This window comes from Poecilia mexicana, unplaced genomic scaffold (assembly GCF_051168715.1).
Source record: "Poecilia mexicana isolate PSO_F unplaced genomic scaffold, ASM5116871v1 scaffold_1, whole genome shotgun sequence".
NCBI lineage: Eukaryota > Metazoa > Chordata > Actinopteri > Cyprinodontiformes > Poeciliidae > Poecilia > Poecilia mexicana.
The window spans coordinates 24,796,055-24,812,944 of NW_028263370.1; the positions used below are offsets into that span (position 1 = coordinate 24,796,055).

The 16,890-nt window shown below is 46.9% G+C and overlaps 3 protein-coding genes and 1 long non-coding RNA gene across 4 annotated transcripts; 2 read left to right on the top strand and 2 right to left on the bottom strand.

Moving 5' to 3' along the window:
- The first annotated feature begins 71 nt into the window (after positions 1-71).
- Positions 72-8,745, top strand: cnrip1a (cannabinoid receptor interacting protein 1a). Its single transcript, XM_088006820.1, has 3 exons — positions 72-1,884; positions 2,811-2,955; positions 7,920-8,745. Exons 1-3 carry the CDS (start codon positions 1,706-1,708, stop codon positions 8,082-8,084), a joined length of 489 nt encoding a protein of 162 aa, XP_087862946.1. The 5' UTR covers positions 72-1,705; the 3' UTR covers positions 8,085-8,745.
- A 448-nt stretch (positions 8,746-9,193) lies between these two features.
- ppp3r1b (protein phosphatase 3 (formerly 2B), regulatory s1ubunit B, alpha isoform, b) lies at positions 9,194-11,523 on the top strand. The gene is made up of 6 exons (XM_014978329.2): positions 9,194-9,576; positions 9,748-9,825; positions 9,896-10,072; positions 10,923-10,982; positions 11,056-11,240; positions 11,318-11,523. The coding sequence occupies exons 2-6, from the start codon at positions 9,765-9,767 to the stop codon at positions 11,363-11,365; spliced, it is 531 nt and encodes a 176-aa protein (XP_014833815.1). The 5' UTR covers positions 9,194-9,576; positions 9,748-9,764; the 3' UTR covers positions 11,366-11,523.
- On the bottom strand, positions 10,557-11,062 carry LOC106911522 (uncharacterized). The gene is made up of 2 exons (XR_001416628.2): positions 10,805-11,062; positions 10,557-10,734 (listed from the first exon to the last, which is right to left on the bottom strand). It is a non-coding gene; the product is annotated as an uncharacterized LOC106911522 (long non-coding RNA).
- A 1,432-nt stretch (positions 11,524-12,955) lies between the features above and the next one.
- etaa1a (ETAA1 activator of ATR kinase a) lies at positions 12,956-16,020 on the bottom strand. Its single transcript, XM_014978325.2, has 6 exons — positions 15,771-16,020; positions 15,245-15,382; positions 15,096-15,169; positions 14,907-15,019; positions 13,682-14,733; positions 12,956-13,565 (listed from the first exon to the last, which is right to left on the bottom strand). The coding sequence occupies exons 1-6, from the start codon at positions 15,925-15,927 to the stop codon at positions 13,477-13,479; spliced, it is 1,623 nt and encodes a 540-aa protein (XP_014833811.2). The 5' UTR covers positions 15,928-16,020; the 3' UTR covers positions 12,956-13,476.
- Between the last annotated feature and the right edge of the window lie 870 nt (positions 16,021-16,890).

Genomic DNA, 16,890 nt, shown 5'->3' on the forward strand with positions numbered 1-16,890 from the left:
AGAACCAGCTGATCCGGGTCAGTGTTCTGATTATCTGTCATACCCGTAAATCCAGCATACCTTATGGTAAAGCTCACATCGACGTTACGTCACATGCTGCTTACTCAACAAATTTCTTATAAATCCGTAATTTCTGTATAAGTTTCATTTTGTGTTTTATTTCTCATAAGTTTATGGTAAATTTTATTTAATTAAGCTGATTTATAAGAAACGCAACATCGATGAGCGCATTACCACAAGGTTTGCTGGATTTACGAGGTATGACAGATGGCGCCTCGGGACGCCCCCTGGCGGCCGGTCTGGACATGGCAGCATCATGTCTGATCCTGCTGATTGGTTCCTGAATGTAACAGCCAATCATCATGCAGCAATCATCATTAATCTACAGAGAAAGCTGCATGAAACACATTTATTAATGCTGCTGTTGATCGTAGCGGTCTCACTTTCATATAGTAAAATGAATTAAATGTAAACTTGTAACTAAATGGTTTAAATTCTGCTGAATGAACCGACCAGAAGGTTCTGGAGGGATGAAACTGATCCTCAGCATGAAGCGCATCACCTCTAACAGACTCCTCATTTAAAACTGAAACTGGTATAAAATATCCTGAGCTGAGAGTCGGGACTCGTTAAACTGAAAACCTGGCTGGGCCCACGCCTCCACCTGTCGGAGCGATTCCCCACTTCATGATGAAATCATATACAGAACGACGCTCATGTTCCCTCGAAGCAGACAGACGTTTTCATACATAAACTGTTTCTTTTGTTTGTGAAAATGAAGTTTGAAAAAGCGTGAGTGAACATTCAGCCTCTGGATTACACTGTAAAACTGAAAACCTGAAAAAATCTGCATAAAACTTCAATCATGATTTAAAAACATAAGACGTATCAAAAATCTGTCATTTGATAACAGCTGAACGACTGATTTGTTTAAAAGTTTGATGGTTTTTAGGTTGAACTGCCAGAGAGCAAAACATTTCTGAATTTGGATGAATTTCAATAAAATTTATAATAGTTGAAATGACCACAAGTCAAAGAGGAGGCTGAACATTTTGATATGAATTATATCCATCCATCCATTTTCTATACACCCTTGTCCTTAGTGGGTCAGGAGCTGCTGCTGCCTCTCCAGCTAATGTTCCAGGTGAGAGGCGGGTCACCTGGACAGGTCAGCAGTCTGTCACACAGCAACACAGAGACAGACAACCATGCACACACACTTAAAGAGAGACCAGTTAGCCTGAGGAAGCCTGAGGAAGCCGGAGTACCCAGAGAGAGAACCCACCATGCACAGGGAGAACATGCAGACAGGCAACAGCTCCACCAACTGCGTCATTGTGGAGACAATATGAAATATAGAACACTGATAATCGATCACCGTAAATTAAGTTTAAAGGAAATTAAAAACCACAAGAAGAGAAATAATCTGAGTTATGATGAAAACTTGATCCAAACATTTAAAACCTGAAATGATTCAACATGTCACTTTATGGGCTTAAATAACTAAAACGACATGAAGCTCCAACTATGATCAAATGAAAAAAGACAGAATCCTAAAAAATAACCTTAAACTAAAAAGTTCGGAAATGACATCATCAACGTTGAGCCAGGGCTGGCTCTGCTCTTATTGTGAAAGGTGCGACCGGAAGCCGCTGGTCCCTCTCAGCATCCTCTCCTCCAGCAGCCGGAGCCGCATCCCGGGAACATGGACGACGTCCCGCCGATCATCACCATCCAGGTCGCGCTCCGGATCCAGCCGAACGACGGACCCGTCTTCTTCAAGGTGGACGGAACCCGCTTCGGCCAGAGCCGGACCATCAAGCTGCTGACGGGATCCAAGTACCGGGTCGAGGTGGCGGTGAAGCCCGGAGCCCTGGAGGCCACGTAAGATTCCTGCGCGCTGCGCGGCGGGGGTGGGAGGTCAGAGGTCATCAGGAGAGGAGAGGAGAGGAGAGACCCGCTGGGTCTGCAGCCTCCTCTTCCTCTTCTTCCTCCTGCAGGCCGCAGCATCCGACACCCGCTGAATAAATGATGCGGGATCAGGTTGGATGTTTGCGGATCGCAGTTGGTTGAAGCTCCTTCAGAGAAATCAGCCAATATACCGATTATTGGTAATAATTAGACAGTAGATGATTCAGGTTTACCTGTGGATCACACCTGGAGACACGTGACTCCTTACAGCAACAGACATTCTCAGTTTAATGAAATGAGGAGAAATGTTTGTCGTCATAATGCTGCGTCACAGCAGGAGCGGCCCCAGAGAATATCCACCAGGAGCCGCAGCCAGGCACAAAAACATCCATTTCAGTAGTTCTCTTTTTTTCTTCATTTTTTTATGATGGCGTTATAAATAAGAAAGAAAATTCTATATAATTTCCTTTTTTCTTTCTTTTTATCTCTTCAGTATAACAGCACAAAAGAAAAAGAAATTATATATAAATATCTATAAAAGTAAAGAAAAAAGGTATAATTTATTTTTTCTTCTTTCTTGGTGTAACTTCAGAAAAAAATAAATGATAAATAATTTCTTAGGGTGTGAAAACTAAAAAAAACTTATTTAGGATGTTACAACTAAGAAAGGGAGGAAGAACACAAGGAAGAAAAATAGGAGTTATATGTATGTAATTATTTTTGAATTTATTTATTGATTAGGTTTTTGTCTTGATTGTCAAGACAGTCTTTGTATGGGAGGAGGGGGGCATATTTCCAGGTGGGGCCACGGCCCCCCGGGCCCCCAGTTCAGGCCGGACCATGAGTCCGACCCCTGAGGTCACGTGACAAGCCCTTCCTCTTCCTCCTCTTTCTTGCAGCAACATGAACATCGGAGGAATCGTGTTCCCTCTGGAGCAGCAGTCCAGAGACGAGGAGTCGGTGGTTTACCACGGGCGCTACGACACCGAGGGCGTCCCACACACCAAGAGCGGAGACCGCCAGCCCATCCAAGTCAGCATAGAGGTGAGGTCATGACCCCAAGGAGGCACTGAGAGCTGCTGACCTTTAACCTCAGAGGAACCAGAGCCTTGATTTATCCCCAGGGGTCCGTTTACATCAGACCTGATTTGGCTATGAAACTACCGCATTTCATGCTCTGCCTCCCGTAGCGATATTTTTATTATAATTTAAAATAATAATGGTTTTCTCTCCGTAAACTCTGGGCTTCTGGTCATTCTGCTGCTTCTCAACCCTTTTCGGGCCAGCGCCCCTCCAGCCTTTATCCAGGTCCCTCATCAAAGAATTTGTAGGCTATTTTACACTGAATATTATTTTATTATTAATATTACTATCATTGTTGTTGATGTTTTGATTTTTATGCTTGTTTCTGTATTTATCATCAAAAATAATTTCCCAGAGAACAAAAAAGCCATGGGAATAGAAATTATTTTCACAGGCGTCTATGAAAAATGCAATGAATGTTCATCTAAAAATTGGTAGGTAAGGTAATTTTATTTATATCGCAGATTTTCAGCAACAAGGCAAATCAAAGTTCTTTACATGAGTTAAAAGGAAATACAAACAAAATAACAAACCAAAGGAAAAGAGGAAAGGACATATTAGGGCAAATGGCAACTTTCAGACAAAACAAAGGGGCAAAACAGAGACATGAGTGAAGGCAGTGACATCACAGGGCCACGAAACCAGGTTACTGAGCCCCTGGCAAAGTCCGATAAAGGTCTTATTTATCGAGGAATGTCCTTGGGACGCTCAGCTCCACAGCTGCATGGATACAGGAGGGGGTGAGGAGGGAAGAGCCTTGTGTTTACATATCTTCAAGGAGATTGGAAATATGCAGCCCTTCCAAGGCCACACGGGGAAAGCCAATTCAGAAACAATGTCTTAGGTCGGGAAGATTATAAATTTCATTCTCCCCTAAAGTCTCTCAGATACATCTCAGTTCTCAATAATCCAAATTAGTTTGGTCGTTCCACTGAGCCGAAACCAGCAACTTCTCCTGTTGGTGAGTTTTAGAGTCCTCGTCTCTGTCCACACCAACAGTCTGAGTGTTCGCTAGTTCGACCAAGTCCGACACAAATTTGTCGATAATCCAGGAATCCACAAGCTCCAAACAGCAGAAATCCTGTTATCATGAATAAATCCAGGTGAATCCCGCCAGGTGTGTCCCTGCATTACAGGGGGGCTTTCCTGTGCCCGGACTTCTTGTCGAGAAAATTTGATCAATTGCATTGAGAGATCGGTTGACCAGATCCATAATTTGTAGATTTTGAGGATGTGCAGGAAAAGGCTCCAAAAATATAGAAAAGACAAAAACAGAGCAAGCAGGTCAGGCAGGGCAGGGAGGGAGCAGAGGGGGAAAGCAGAGTTAGGTAGGCCAACAGGAGCCAATCAGAGTGGAAAAATATTCTTGTTCTTTGCCATTTTCTAGTTGTTAAATATTCCAGAAAATGATAAAAGATGAACAACATGCCAGTTTAAACTTTGATCTATTTGCAAACCGACTGAGCTCTGCAGCATTAAAACATGGATAGAACTGTAACTACATTAATCATAGCTCTTCTTCTCTTCTGGCGGTGCAGCTCTGTGCTGCCTTCAGGAGAATGGGACATCAGAGTATCAGCCATAAAACTTCACCCACATGGCATTTAGTGTGCAAACCAGAGCTTTCAGTGGAAAACTAAAGTTCCTTTTAATGCCATAGAAATATGAGACAGAAACATGGATTATATCTTCATATAGACCTGTCTATTGATTATAGATTAATAGTTCGTTGCTCCATTCTGTGTCACAGTTCTCCTGTTTCAGAGTTTTGTGCAACGTGTGCATCTTTTTTGTTTTACCCCTTAAGGCGCAGAGCGGTCGGGAAGCGTATTGATGGAGAAAAGCTGACTGACATAAACCTTTCAGCTCCGATGTTAACGCTATAAAATGAACGCTCTCTATCGAGGTGTCACCATGGAGGGATTTCTTTGTTTAAATGGTTCATTTTTCAGAGGGTATCATGACATGCAGGCCCGGCCCCAGCCTCCATGGGGCCCTAAGCCTCCACGGGGCCCCAGCCTCCACGGGGCCATAAGCCTCCATGGGGCCCTAAGGCTCCGTGGGGCCATAAGCCTCCATGGGGCCCTAAGCCTCCACGGGGCCCCAGCCTCCACGGGGCCATAAGCCTCCATGGGGCCCCAGCCTCCATGGGGTCCTAAGCCTCCATGGGGCCCCAGCCTCCATGGGGCCCTAAGCCTCCACGGGGCCCCAGCCTCCACGGGGCCATAAGCCTCCATGGGGCCCCAGCCTCCACGGGGCCCTAAGCCTCCATGGGCCCTAAGCCTCCATGGGGCCCTAAGCCTCCATGGGGCCCCAGCCTCCATGGGGCCCTAAGCCTCCATGGGGCCCCAAGCCTCCATGGGCCCTAAGCCTCCATGGGGCCCTAAGCCTCCATGGGGCCCCAGCCTCCACGGGGTCCTAAGCCTCCACGGGGCCATAAGCCTCCATGGGGCCCCAGCCTCCACGGGGTCTTAAGCCTCCACGGGGCCCCAGCCTCCACGGGGCCCTAAGCCTCCACGGGGCCATAAGCCTCCATGGGGCCCTAAGGCTCCGTGGGGCCATAAGCCTCCATGGGGCCCTAAGCCTCCGTGGGGCCATAAGCCTCCATGGGGCCCTAAGCCTCCATGGGGCCCTAAGCCAAATGTGGTTTTGGGGCCCTCTAGTTCTGCTAACCGTGTGGACCGGCTGCAGTCAGCAGTCTGATCATCAGGTCTTTCACACACCTGCTATAAACTGATTGCATCTCTGGCTGTTTACATCATATACATATAGGACACATTTATTGGCCCACTGATTTATCAGCCAGTTGATTTCTGGGAGCCGATTTCCTTAATTTTGGGGGATCGTGATTGGCTGATACTTACATGTGAAGCTGATCTTTTCTTCATCAGCAAAGGTTATAACTCAGCCTCTGTCCTCTTCTGCTCTGCAGTGAGAGGTTTGACTGACAGACCACCAGGTCTGAACCTTTACAGTTAATATTCACCCACTGTGGAAACTCAGTGACTTTCTTGCTACATTTAGCAACATTTCAGACAAAAAAATTCATATCAGGCAAAACCAAAATCAGCAGCTCAGGCTTTTTAAAGATCGGTAACCAGGGATCGGCCAGAAAACTGCAGTCGGTGCAGCTCTACACACATTCATGACATTCTGTGATTAAATTCATTTATCTTAAGCGTAACTCCAACAGCTAAAAATGTCATTTATACCAGGTGAGTCTTTCTCCCCTGAGAATCTGGACCGGTACCGGTACTGGACTGATTCTGAGCCTTCAGATGTTAACAGAAGTTTCACTTAACTTAGAAAAATAATGTTTGTTTTAGCCACAAAAAGCTTCTGCTCAGCAGCAAACAGCAAATCCCAGCTACAGCACAGAGCAGCTCATCCATGTAGCCTGATGTAGCAACATTTAGCTAGACAATGTCAGACAGTCAGAAGTTTTAATTATTGTTATCAAATTCGGTGTTTTGCAGCCAAAACTACCTCAGAAATATACAGAACCACCCTGAGAATCACCTCATTTAAAGTTAAACTCAGTTTCACACAGAGAGCCTAGCATAAATGTCTGGCTGTTGAACTGGACCGGTCCAGGTCGCTATCAGGCTAATTTCTGTTAGCAGCTTTACTAATCTTTACATCACCAAGGCTCATTAAAACAAACCTTTATCTGGGCTTTTTTCTGTTCTTCCTCCTTCTTCTCTCCCTCCCTGAAGGATGAGTCCTTTTCTGAGACATTGTTTCGCTAACTTAGCTTCTGACCGGAGCTTTGGACGTTTGGATGCTCGTTGCAGCTCATGGTACCGGCGAGGCTGCGGTACCTACCGCGGCCACCAGGGGGCCCCCAGAGCAATTTAGTTTTTCTTTTTATTCATAAAATAATGATTTCTACATACATTATCAAATATATATTATTGCAAAAACAAATCACTTCATAGTGAAATTGTGTGTTTTTCATATTATAATGACAGAAATTATTACTAAAAAAATGAAAATAAAAACTGAGCTCCATTGAGGGACCTTAGTGGGCCCTAAGTGGCTGCTTAGTTTGCTTATGCCTTGGGCCGGCCCTGATGACATGTTTATAAGCGCTAGTTTCTGTTGTCCTTCCATGGAAGCGGGCAGCATCCAGACGAACATTAAATCAGGTTTTACATTTTGTAACCAGGTTGCTGAGTATTGCAGATTTCTGCCCAGGTCCCTCTTGAAAAGGGTTTACCTGGTTATAAAATAAAAAAAAAAACACTTTTTAATATAAGTTGCTGCTTTGACAGGATCACAGCACCAACAAAACATATGTACGAAAATCCTCAATAAAACATAAAATATTTGAAAATCAGACACCAGTGAATCACAGGGTGTAACACTGACCTGATGCGGTGAAGCTACCAGTAGCAGGAGTGGAGCTGCGCCAAGAAGTTACAAACACTGAATAGAAGAAGAAGAAGAGCTGCCATCGATACAATTTCAGCAAGTTGCTCAAAGTCTAAACTGGTATTGTTGTGCATTTAAGGTGTAAAGTTTACCTTCGACCAAACGCCTCCCAAAGGAATCCCAGCGCCCCCTGCTGTCCTCTGAACGCCCCTCGGGGGCGGTACCGCCCACGTTAAGAACCGCTGAGCTAAACAGTTTGACCAACGCCATGAATGATAAAAGTTCATTTCCTGTCCAGTGAAACTCAGGGATTATTTCATAGATTCTTTAATGCGTTTTCATTTCAGCTCTACTATAGAAATTACACATAGATAGAAATGTCTACAGCCGGCCTCAGGTTCTGAACAGCTAACTGCAGGCGGACCGGACCGGGAGCCCAAAAACCTGCCTGTTTTTAAATCCAAAACTAACAGATTCAGTTCAGCAGACAAATCTGAACATGAGCAGTTCTGGTTCTGGTTCTGATGCTAGTTCTGGTTCTGTCTCTGCAGTTTAACAAGGCTGGGTCGTTCGAGACGGTCTGGCAGGTCAAGTTCTACAACTACTACAAGCGGGAGCACTGCCAGTTCGGCAACAAGTTCAGCAACATCGAGTACGAGTGCAAACCCAACGAGACCCGGACCCTGATGTGGATCAACAAGGAGGCCTTCAACTGAACCAGAACCGCTCCCCGTTCCTCTGCCCCACAAGAACCAGGCTGGTCTTCAGCTGAACACAACCAGTTCTGACCCAGTCTGAACTGGAGCAGAACCGGTCTGCATCTGTTCACTAAAGACCAGAATGAAGAACGGTTCTGTTTAAAGGTTCTGATCCGGTCCTTCATGGTCTACTTCAATGCAGCCAAATTAAACTGGTCAAACTGGTCCGGTTCTCCTGATCCGGTCCATCCCAGCCCCATCAGAACCACCGGGACGTCTGAGCCGGATTGGGCTCATGTTGGATTTTTCTGGCTGCTTGGAAGGAAAACCTGGGCCGGATCAGAACTTCAGACCAGGACTGGATCTGTTTGAGTGTTCTGATTGTTTTCTGTCTATTTTTGTTTCATTGAAAAACTTTGAGTTCAGTCACAGAATCATGAAACCCGACGAGCTTTCACGTTGACTCTTGGACTTGTCTGGGACTACTTTCAGCAGTGGATGAATCCATCAATCTGTCTTCTGCTGTGAGGAGGACTTCTTCTTCTGTGGTTTTCTCCTCATACAGTGCTTCTCTCTGCTGCAGCCGCCGATTTCAAAGATTCATTTTGCCAAATCTAATGTGTTGCTTCTTCTTTTGTATTCAGCCGTAGTGCAGCTGTGAATAAAGCCGTGTTCTGGAGTTCCTGTGGGCCTCATCACTTACCGAACCGGATCTGGTCTGGTCCGGTCCAGATCGGAGCTGACAGATCAGACAGGAAGTCAGAACCAGTCAGCTTCTCTTCATGTTGATAAAAACTGATTTACTTTAGAGTCTAAGCTCAATTCATTGGAACGGGTCAGTACCAGAACCAGACCCAACTGTGGCCATGTCCCTTTATTTTAAGGATCATTTAGTTAAAAAAACAAACAAAACATGAATATTTTCATAGCTGTCAACGTGTTAACATGTTGTTGATATGATGTTAACACACCAACAGTGTGTAAACATCTTGTTGTTTACCTGTTAAAAGTCCCGTATTTTTGATCTGGATGGCCTTCCATACACACCAAACAGCAGCAACGGAAAACAACAGAGGGAGATGAGATGGAAACACCGTCACTAGAGGTTTGCTGTGGACTCTGTTCTGGACACAAAGATCTTACCTCACCGTCAGATTTAAAGGAATGTGTTGAGTCTAGCAACGGTTCCTTTCTGGAAGAAAGAACGAACAGTTCCCCACAGGGGCGGGGCCAGAAAATGTTCCGTGGGGCGGGGCCATGCGGCGATCGGAGCACAACTTAATGCATATTTTCAAAATGATTCACTGAAAACCGTTAATTTTTTCCTAGAAGTGAATAAATGTATCTGTATTTATAAATATATGCTTTCACTGCTGCCACCAACTGTTCTGGAGGGGAACTGCTGGTTCTGAAGGCGAGCTCTGAATTTGAGTCGCCTCGTCATGGGAACGGCAGGGAAGGAATCCTGGCCAATCCCCACTGGCTCTCCAGAATGTCCTGCAGTAGAGAGGTGAGTGCAGGTTATTTATAAATATTAATATTTATTGTCAGACTTCATTGTTGCAGATCAAGATTCCAGGGAATCACAGGAAGAGGAGTCTGGAGATTTAATCTGAATCTTTATGGAGTTGTGAGTTCTTCTGCTATGATTCATCAGGATAATCTGCTTTATGATGATCAGCTGGCGATTAGCGTCACATGACCCGGTGCTGGCTCAGACCCGGCAGGACCGACATGGAGAGCGGCCAGAAGAACGCAGGTGAGTCTGCAGGAAACAGGGGAGGCAGCCAATCAGAGCGCAGCAGGAAACCGTTTGTGTGTGATTTCAGAGGAGGGGGGGGAGATCAGGAGACTGGGGAAGAGGTTCCGGAAACTGGACCTAGATGGATCCGGATCCCTAAGCGTGGACGATTTCATGTCTCTGCCAGAACTCCAGCAGAACCCGCTGGTCCGGAGAATCATCGACATCTTCGACACGGACGGGAACGGGGAGATCGACTTCATCGGTACGAACAGTTCAGTCACGTATGAACAGTTCAGTCACGTATGAACAGTTCCAGGGGCGGAGCTGGAGAAAATGGGCCCCAGTAAATCATACAGGAGGCTGGCCCAGTCATTGTTTCACTCATGGTTTCGCCAATATTTTCTCCAAGTGTTTTCTGGGTAAAACACACTAACCAATACTTTCCTTATGTCCGTCCGTCCATCGCTCCCTCCCTCCAACGTAGAAGGTACACACACCTACAGGGGCCCGGTCATTAGCCCCGCCCCCGGCCCGACGCTGACTTGTTCTGCCACTGAACAGTTCAGTCACTTTGTCTCCATCATGATGTTATAATTTAAATCTGAATTTCTTTACTGCTTTGAACAGATCAGAGGTTTTAAATGTGAGTTTAGAATATAATTTCCAACATTATTAAAACTTTTGCAGTTCAGAGGGACGAGGATCAGATTTAGTTCAGGTCAGGAACGGAGCGGAGTCAGTCCGGCTCTCTGAGCGGCAACATGAACAGCTTTTAATTCTTTATGCAAAGCATTTTTTCTAAAGGGGGAAATATTCTGATCACTTTCTGATAACTTAATAAATGTTGAGTTCTGATGCCAGCCGGTCCGGTTCAGGTTCCTGACTTTCAGATGGGAGGTCAAAGGTCATCTGGCGGTTCTGGATCTGAGGAGGAAATGTTCAGACTTTAGAGATTTGTACTGACCAATTATTGATCAATTATCTGCGGTTGAACCTGCTGTGCTCCGGTGATCAGGTCCAGTTCTGGTCCCGGCCCAACGATCACAGCAGATTGATTATTGATCAGGGGCATATTTGACCCCGGTTTGACCCCGCTGTCCTCTGCCCCTCAGAGTTCATCAGAGGAGTGTCTCAGTTCAGCATCAGAGGGAACCAGCAGCAGAAGCTAAACTGTGAGTCCAGATCCATCTCTGCTCCGGTCCAGTCCGGTTCTGTCTGACCCGCTCTGCTTGTGTCCGGGTCCAGTTGCCTTCCGGGTCTACGACGTGGACAAGGACGGCTTCATCTCCAACGGCGAGCTGTTCCAGGTGCTGAAGGCCATGGTGGGCTCCAACCTGCAGGACGCCGCGCTGCAGCAGGCCGTCGATAAAACCATCCTCAGCGCCGACCGCGACGGAGACGGACGGATCTCCTTCCACGAGTTCTGCACAGTGAGCGGGTCCGCTCCAGAACCGGCCGCTTCTGCAGAACCAACTGTCCTCTGACCTCACTTCCTGTTCCTCTGCAGATTGTGGGTGAGCTGGACTTCACCAAGAAGATGGTGGTGGACGTCTGATTGGACCAGAACCGTCAGCAGAACCAGGTCAGACGGGAGGTTGTGGATCTGGTGGTGTCTCATCAGCATGGACACACCCAGCTGGGACCGCTGGTCCAGAAGGTTCTGGTCCTCAATAAAACCCATCAAACCTGAAATAAAACTTCTAAATGATCTTACTTTGACTAGACTTCAGATGTTGTTTATTGATGGATAAAGGTCTCCTGTGATTGGCTGATGAGCGCCACAGCTGAATCATTAATATTAGTAATGTCTACATCTGAATATTAATCACGTGGAGAAACTTTTTCACTTGTGATTTTAAAGTAATTTATTTAATAGAAATATTTTCACCATTTTAAACTCATTTCAGTAACAAAGCTAAATACGGTTAGCTGTTCAGCTTGCTATCTTCCTTAGCTGGGCAAGCTCTTAGCTTTCTAACTAAATATGTTGATGAGATTTTAATATTTGGTTAATTAAATATTTAGTTAGTGACTTGCCTTGCCAACTAGTTTGAAATTGTGACATTTATAAATGAACTGCATGCTGAAAAATGATTCAGCATTTTGTTTTCTCTATGGCTGCTAAATAATCCAAATTATTGCCGTTAGTTTTTAACTTTGTCTTCAGTTTGGAGACAGGAAGCTGCAGGAACTCATCACTTCCTCTCACCTGGAGATGACTCATCAGGTTACTGCAGCTCAGGTAAAGTCCGATTTAATAAGGTGCAAATCAGTGACGGTAACTGAGGCCTTCTTAAAGGGACAGTACAACAGGAAGACGTCCAGAAACCTGCTGCTCAGTGAGCCTCAGCAGCTCATGATGCAAGGGCGTAGGTTCGGTCTAAGTTTTGGTGGGGACCTTGACACCCCCCCCCGGCAGCACAGTGAAATGCCCAAGAGCACCGAACATTTTTGAGAAGGGGGGGGAAACCACATTGGCTTAATAACCAACCATAACCATATCATACATCTTGTGTATACAACCAGATACAGTCATACTCAGCAGATCAGTTCAAGAACACTTTACTTTTTCCTTTACAAAATTCAGCAAACGTTACAAGTAAGATCAAAAGAAATATCCTCTGGATACTCCCTGGTCACTGGCACTCACACTGACTGCCTCCTATAGAGCAAACAAAGCGTAACCTGGTTTGTATTCACACTAGCTTAACTTAATTTAAGACTAACACTTCAAATGCCATATTTACTGAGATAATTTCACAGTATATTTCATATCTGAGAACTAACACCTCACCTGGAGCCCTGAAGCTCCAGCCACCTCTCCATCATTCTGCTCTGCCCCTTGCTCTGCTGTCTGAGCATCCTATGTGAAAAAATATTACATCATTAACAGACCTATTCTACCTCACATTCAGTGCTGACCTTACTAAACACCGGACTTTACAACAAATGCGTTGCGTGATAGATATCTAACTTATGGGTCCACTCACTGTACTTACAGCCGACGTAGCGAAATAACTTCTAATGTCTGTCCTTTTCTTTTTTGGTGGCGACATGGTCTCGGAGACTCAGAAGGAGACGCGTGTGCCCAGCTAGCCGCCGCCTTTTGCAGCTAATCAAAGAGCGTCAGACGATTCAACTGACCCCCCCTCCCCCCGACAGCACCGTTCCGACACGGTCTCGGAGGCTCATAATAAATGTCAAACTAAGAAGCTTCCGTTCCGCGCACCGCCTGTTGCTGCTAATCAAAGATCGTAGATCCACGTTCTTTGAGCCAATATGGCAAAAATTGGTCGGGACTTTTTCATATCCCGTGAATATTGGTCGGGACATGTCCCTACCGTCCCTACCCAAACCTACGCCCATGTCATGATGACATCACAGAAGGTAGATTGATTCCAGTCCGGCAGAAATCATCAGCTTTAGGGATAAAACATAAATGCTGAGGATGAAATAAACTGTTGACGTTTCTGAAACTTGAAAAACGTTTTTAAGGAATTTCCATAATTTCCATTTCAGAACCAAAACAAACAGAACCGACAGAAAAAGGGTTCAAAGTCCTACTGCGGCTTGTCCTGCGGTTCCTGAACGCATCATCACCGTTTTAAACCCACAGCGTTATAAACTGGTGCTGGGTCAGTCTGGGTCAGCCGGTTCCGGTCAGGGTCAGCCGGTTCCGGTCAGGGTCAGCCGCCGCCGCCGCCTCTCCAGCGCCTGCTGCTTCTTTAGCTCTATTTCAGCGGCCGAGCATTTCCCTGCAGCGAAAGGAAATGACATCATCAACTCCACACGTGATGAAACAGCAAAACCTTATTGGCTGTTTCCATGGGAACAGCAGGTTGGGCGGGTAAACTGATGACGGGGGTCTCACCTTTCCCCGTTGCCATGGTTACCAGGTCCCCGGGCCTCCTGAAAGTGAAGTACTGGGAGTCTTTTTGTCGCGGCGCCGCAGACGGTTCTGACCCGGTTCGGTTCCTGAACACGGCACTGACAGCAGGCGGAGGCAGCTGGAAGCCGATTGGCTGCGTCACCGGAGCGGTGGCCAATGAGCAGCCAGCTGGTCCGGCCGGGTCCGGTCGGATCCGGTTCTCAGAGGTTCTGTGGGTCAGCTGCAACGCCGCTCTCTGATCGGACGCGGTCCGGTCCATTTTTACCTGGATCCGGTTCTCCAGGTCTTCACACATCTCACACAGGAGGTCATCAGCCGGGCCGTCCCAGACCGGTTCCGACCGGAACAGAGAGTCCAGATCGCCCAGGACGTCCAGCCCGACAGAACCGGGCTGGATGTCAGAAATGGGCCGGCTCATTGGGTTGCTCCAGAACCACTGGGATTCTGGTTCCAAGCTGCACATCTGACCCGGTTCTGGAGCTCTGGAGACAGAGGAGTACCGGTTCTGTTCTGGTCTCGTTTGGACCCACTTCCCAGAACCAGAACTCCAGTCAGGGTTCCAGGCTGGACCCAGGTTCTCTTTCTCAGTTCTGGTTCCGACTGACGGAGCAACCCAACTCTGACCAGAACAAGCCGGGTTCTGGGTGGAGCAGTGGTCTGGGTTCTGGGTCATCTCCAGAACCAGCGAGTCGTTAAGCAGGTCGTTGTTCTCCCAGTCGTCCTCTAACTGGTTCTGAACCGAACCGGGTCCACTGCGCGTCCTGGAGCCGGCTGGACCAGAACCACACAGGGACGCTGAACCGGGTCGGTTCTGAGTTGGACCTCGACTCAGGGTTCTGCTCGGCATCTCAGTTGGACCATCAAACAGGAAGTCCAGGTCGTCCTGCAGGAAGTCTGGGTCAGGCCGTGGTTCCAGTCCAAAAGAACCTGGTCCCTGACCTTCCTCGGTCAGAACCTCCTCCAGGTTCTGGTTCTGGAACAGGTTCTGGTCCAGCTTCCTGGCGAGTCGCAGCAGGTTCTCCACTCTGGTCGCTCTGCAGGAAACAGAACCAGAGATAAATTCTGGTTCTGGAGCGGTTCCATCCTACCATGCCGACCAGAAGCGGGCCACTTGGTTCTGGGTCTCAGCTTCTGCCAGAACTAATCTTCAGAACTCCTCTGCTCAGAACCGTTCTGATGGATCCAGAACCGGTCCATCAGAACCCACCTGGGAGAGCGCCTCTTGGCCCGCGGGCCCTGAGGGTCCGGGGTGCAGGAAATGGCGGCGCTGTCTCCGATCCACTGCTGCAGTGCCGGTTCTGTGATCCGCGGCCGGCCGTGCTGCAGACACAATCAGAACATTAGCCGAGGTTCTGGTCCGGCCCGGTTTCACCGGACCCAACCAGACGCTGCTGACCTTTGGAGCGATTCTGCTGACGATCTCTGAGATGTTCACGGCGCCTCCAGCGGCGGCCTTTTTTCCTCTTGTTCCTGAACGCAACACAACGCAATGTCACGGAACCGGAGCAGGAAGCGGAGAACCGGGAGGTTCTCCCAGAACTTTACCGGATCGGCGGGGCGACGGGGACGCGGCGTCCCAGACGATGTCCTGCTGGAGATCCGGATCGTTGTGCGGGGAGTCCGGGCCCGGAACCGGAACCGAACTGGGTTTGGTTCTGGAGATTCTGTTGGGAGTCTTGAACGCTATGAAGATGAAACTGTTAGAATCTGGTCCAGAACATTTTCACGAACAGAACCAGAAGTGAGCAGAACTCTGATAGTGGATCAAACATCCCGATTACAGGTTTCACCTTCACGTTTTCATTAAATTGAACCGAACCGAACCTTGACTGTCTGGGTTCTGACAGACAAACTGAAACATTTCGAGATATTTAAATCGGATTTGACAAATCAGAAATCTGTTCGGTGCCGAATAGAGTCTGAACAGAACTCTTTTGTAAGATCCTTGTTTCTAGATCGGAACCGGCTCACCAGCAGATAAATCTGGAGAAAACCTAAAACCAACAGATTTCTGAATAGAATCAGGCGGACAGCCTGAAACGGGACCCGAACAGAACCTGTCGGTTCAGACCTGGTTCTCTCCGGTTTCGAGTGGATTCCAGGACCACCGCCGCTCCCGTCTGGCTCCGTCTGAGGCTGCGGCTCAGGCGGTTCCTCCTCGGAGGTCCGGCCGCCGTCAGCGGCTCGTCTGCAGCCGGAAGCTCCAGCCGCCTTCGGCCACCGTTCATGGCGGACTGCGGATAAAACTCAAACTGACATCAGTTCAAAATTATTTGGAGAATTTGAACCTCGCGCCATGTTGTCTCTTTCCCAGAGTTCCTTTCGGCAGTGCGTTCAAGAGCATCAAACTAAGCGGGAAATGCATATTCCGAGTTTTTCATTCGGAGTCAATGAAACTAAATTTGAAATTTTTTTAATTTTATGTTTATATCGAACCTTTAACAGAACAGTTATAAAACACAAACTTTACCTCAACAATCAACAGCAATATTAATGACGTAGGCCAAAAAAGGCAGCTGAAGTTCTCCTTGAACATGTCAGGTGGAAAGACTTTCCTGTAATATTTCGCCTTCTAGTTTTACTCTGGCTGGTTTAGTTCAGTCTTCATACCTGATTCAGGTAACCCGAGGCTCAGGACTGCATGTTGTGTAAATATTTGTTTCCAGCAGGTGAACAATGTAACGCCAGTCTTTTCTGTCTTCTGATGTTGATATAATCTGATCCAAAATTTTAGTAAAATAATTTAATCTGGGCAGAATGTTGACAAAAAAAGTAATTACATTCTGACCAAACATCCCGACTTCATCATGGTTTCATCACAATAATATTCTGGCATTTTGTTCTGAATTTAGTTCATTTAATTTACCGTAAATTCCGGACTACAGAGCGCACCTGATTATAAAACGCACGCTCTAATTTCAAAAAGAAAATTAATTTTGTACTTTTATAAGCTGCTCCAGGTTTTCCACAGCGATGCAGCAGAGGAGCAGACAGCCACCATCTGAGTCATAACAGGTCAATTAAATATCACATTTATTACGGTTGAAAAAGAAAAAGGTGCCAAGTTTAGATTTAACTGAACTGATTACGGTAGTTTCTGAACGGAAACTGTAACAGTAAAAGTGCTGATCCTTCATGTTGCTACCAGCATGAGCTAAATGAAAATGGCCGCTTTCTTCTTCTTCTTTAGA

What these genes read in the sequence shown, in the direction of transcription:
- cnrip1a (XM_088006820.1), top strand. Translation starts at nt 1,706, where the DNA reads ATGGACGACGTCCCGCCGATCATCACCATCCAGGTCGCGCTCCGGATC. An exon ending in CCCGGAGCCCTGGAGGCCAC is followed by an intron (nt 1,885 to 2,810) that starts GTAAGATTCCTG and finishes TCTTTCTTGCAG; the next exon opens with CAACATGAACATCGGAGGAA. An exon ending in CCATCCAAGTCAGCATAGAG is followed by an intron (nt 2,956 to 7,919) that starts GTGAGGTCATGA and finishes CTGTCTCTGCAG; the next exon opens with TTTAACAAGGCTGGGTCGTT.
- ppp3r1b (XM_014978329.2), top strand. Translation starts at nt 9,765, where the DNA reads ATGACCCGGTGCTGGCTCAGACCCGGCAGGACCGACATGGAGAGCGGC. An exon ending in CGGGGAGATCGACTTCATCG is followed by an intron (nt 10,073 to 10,922) that starts GTACGAACAGTT and finishes TCTGCCCCTCAG; the next exon opens with AGTTCATCAGAGGAGTGTCT. An exon ending in CCTTCCACGAGTTCTGCACA is followed by an intron (nt 11,241 to 11,317) that starts GTGAGCGGGTCC and finishes GTTCCTCTGCAG; the next exon opens with ATTGTGGGTGAGCTGGACTT.
- etaa1a (XM_014978325.2), bottom strand. Translation starts at nt 15,927, where the DNA reads ATGAACGGTGGCCGAAGGCGGCTGGAGCTTCCGGCTGCAGACGAGCCG. An exon ending in TCGAAACCGGAGAGAACCAG is followed by an intron (nt 15,383 to 15,770) that starts GTCTGAACCGAC and finishes TCATCTTCATAG; the next exon opens with CGTTCAAGACTCCCAACAGA. An exon ending in CCCGTCGCCCCGCCGATCCG is followed by an intron (nt 15,170 to 15,244) that starts GTAAAGTTCTGG and finishes TGTTGCGTTCAG; the next exon opens with GAACAAGAGGAAAAAAGGCC.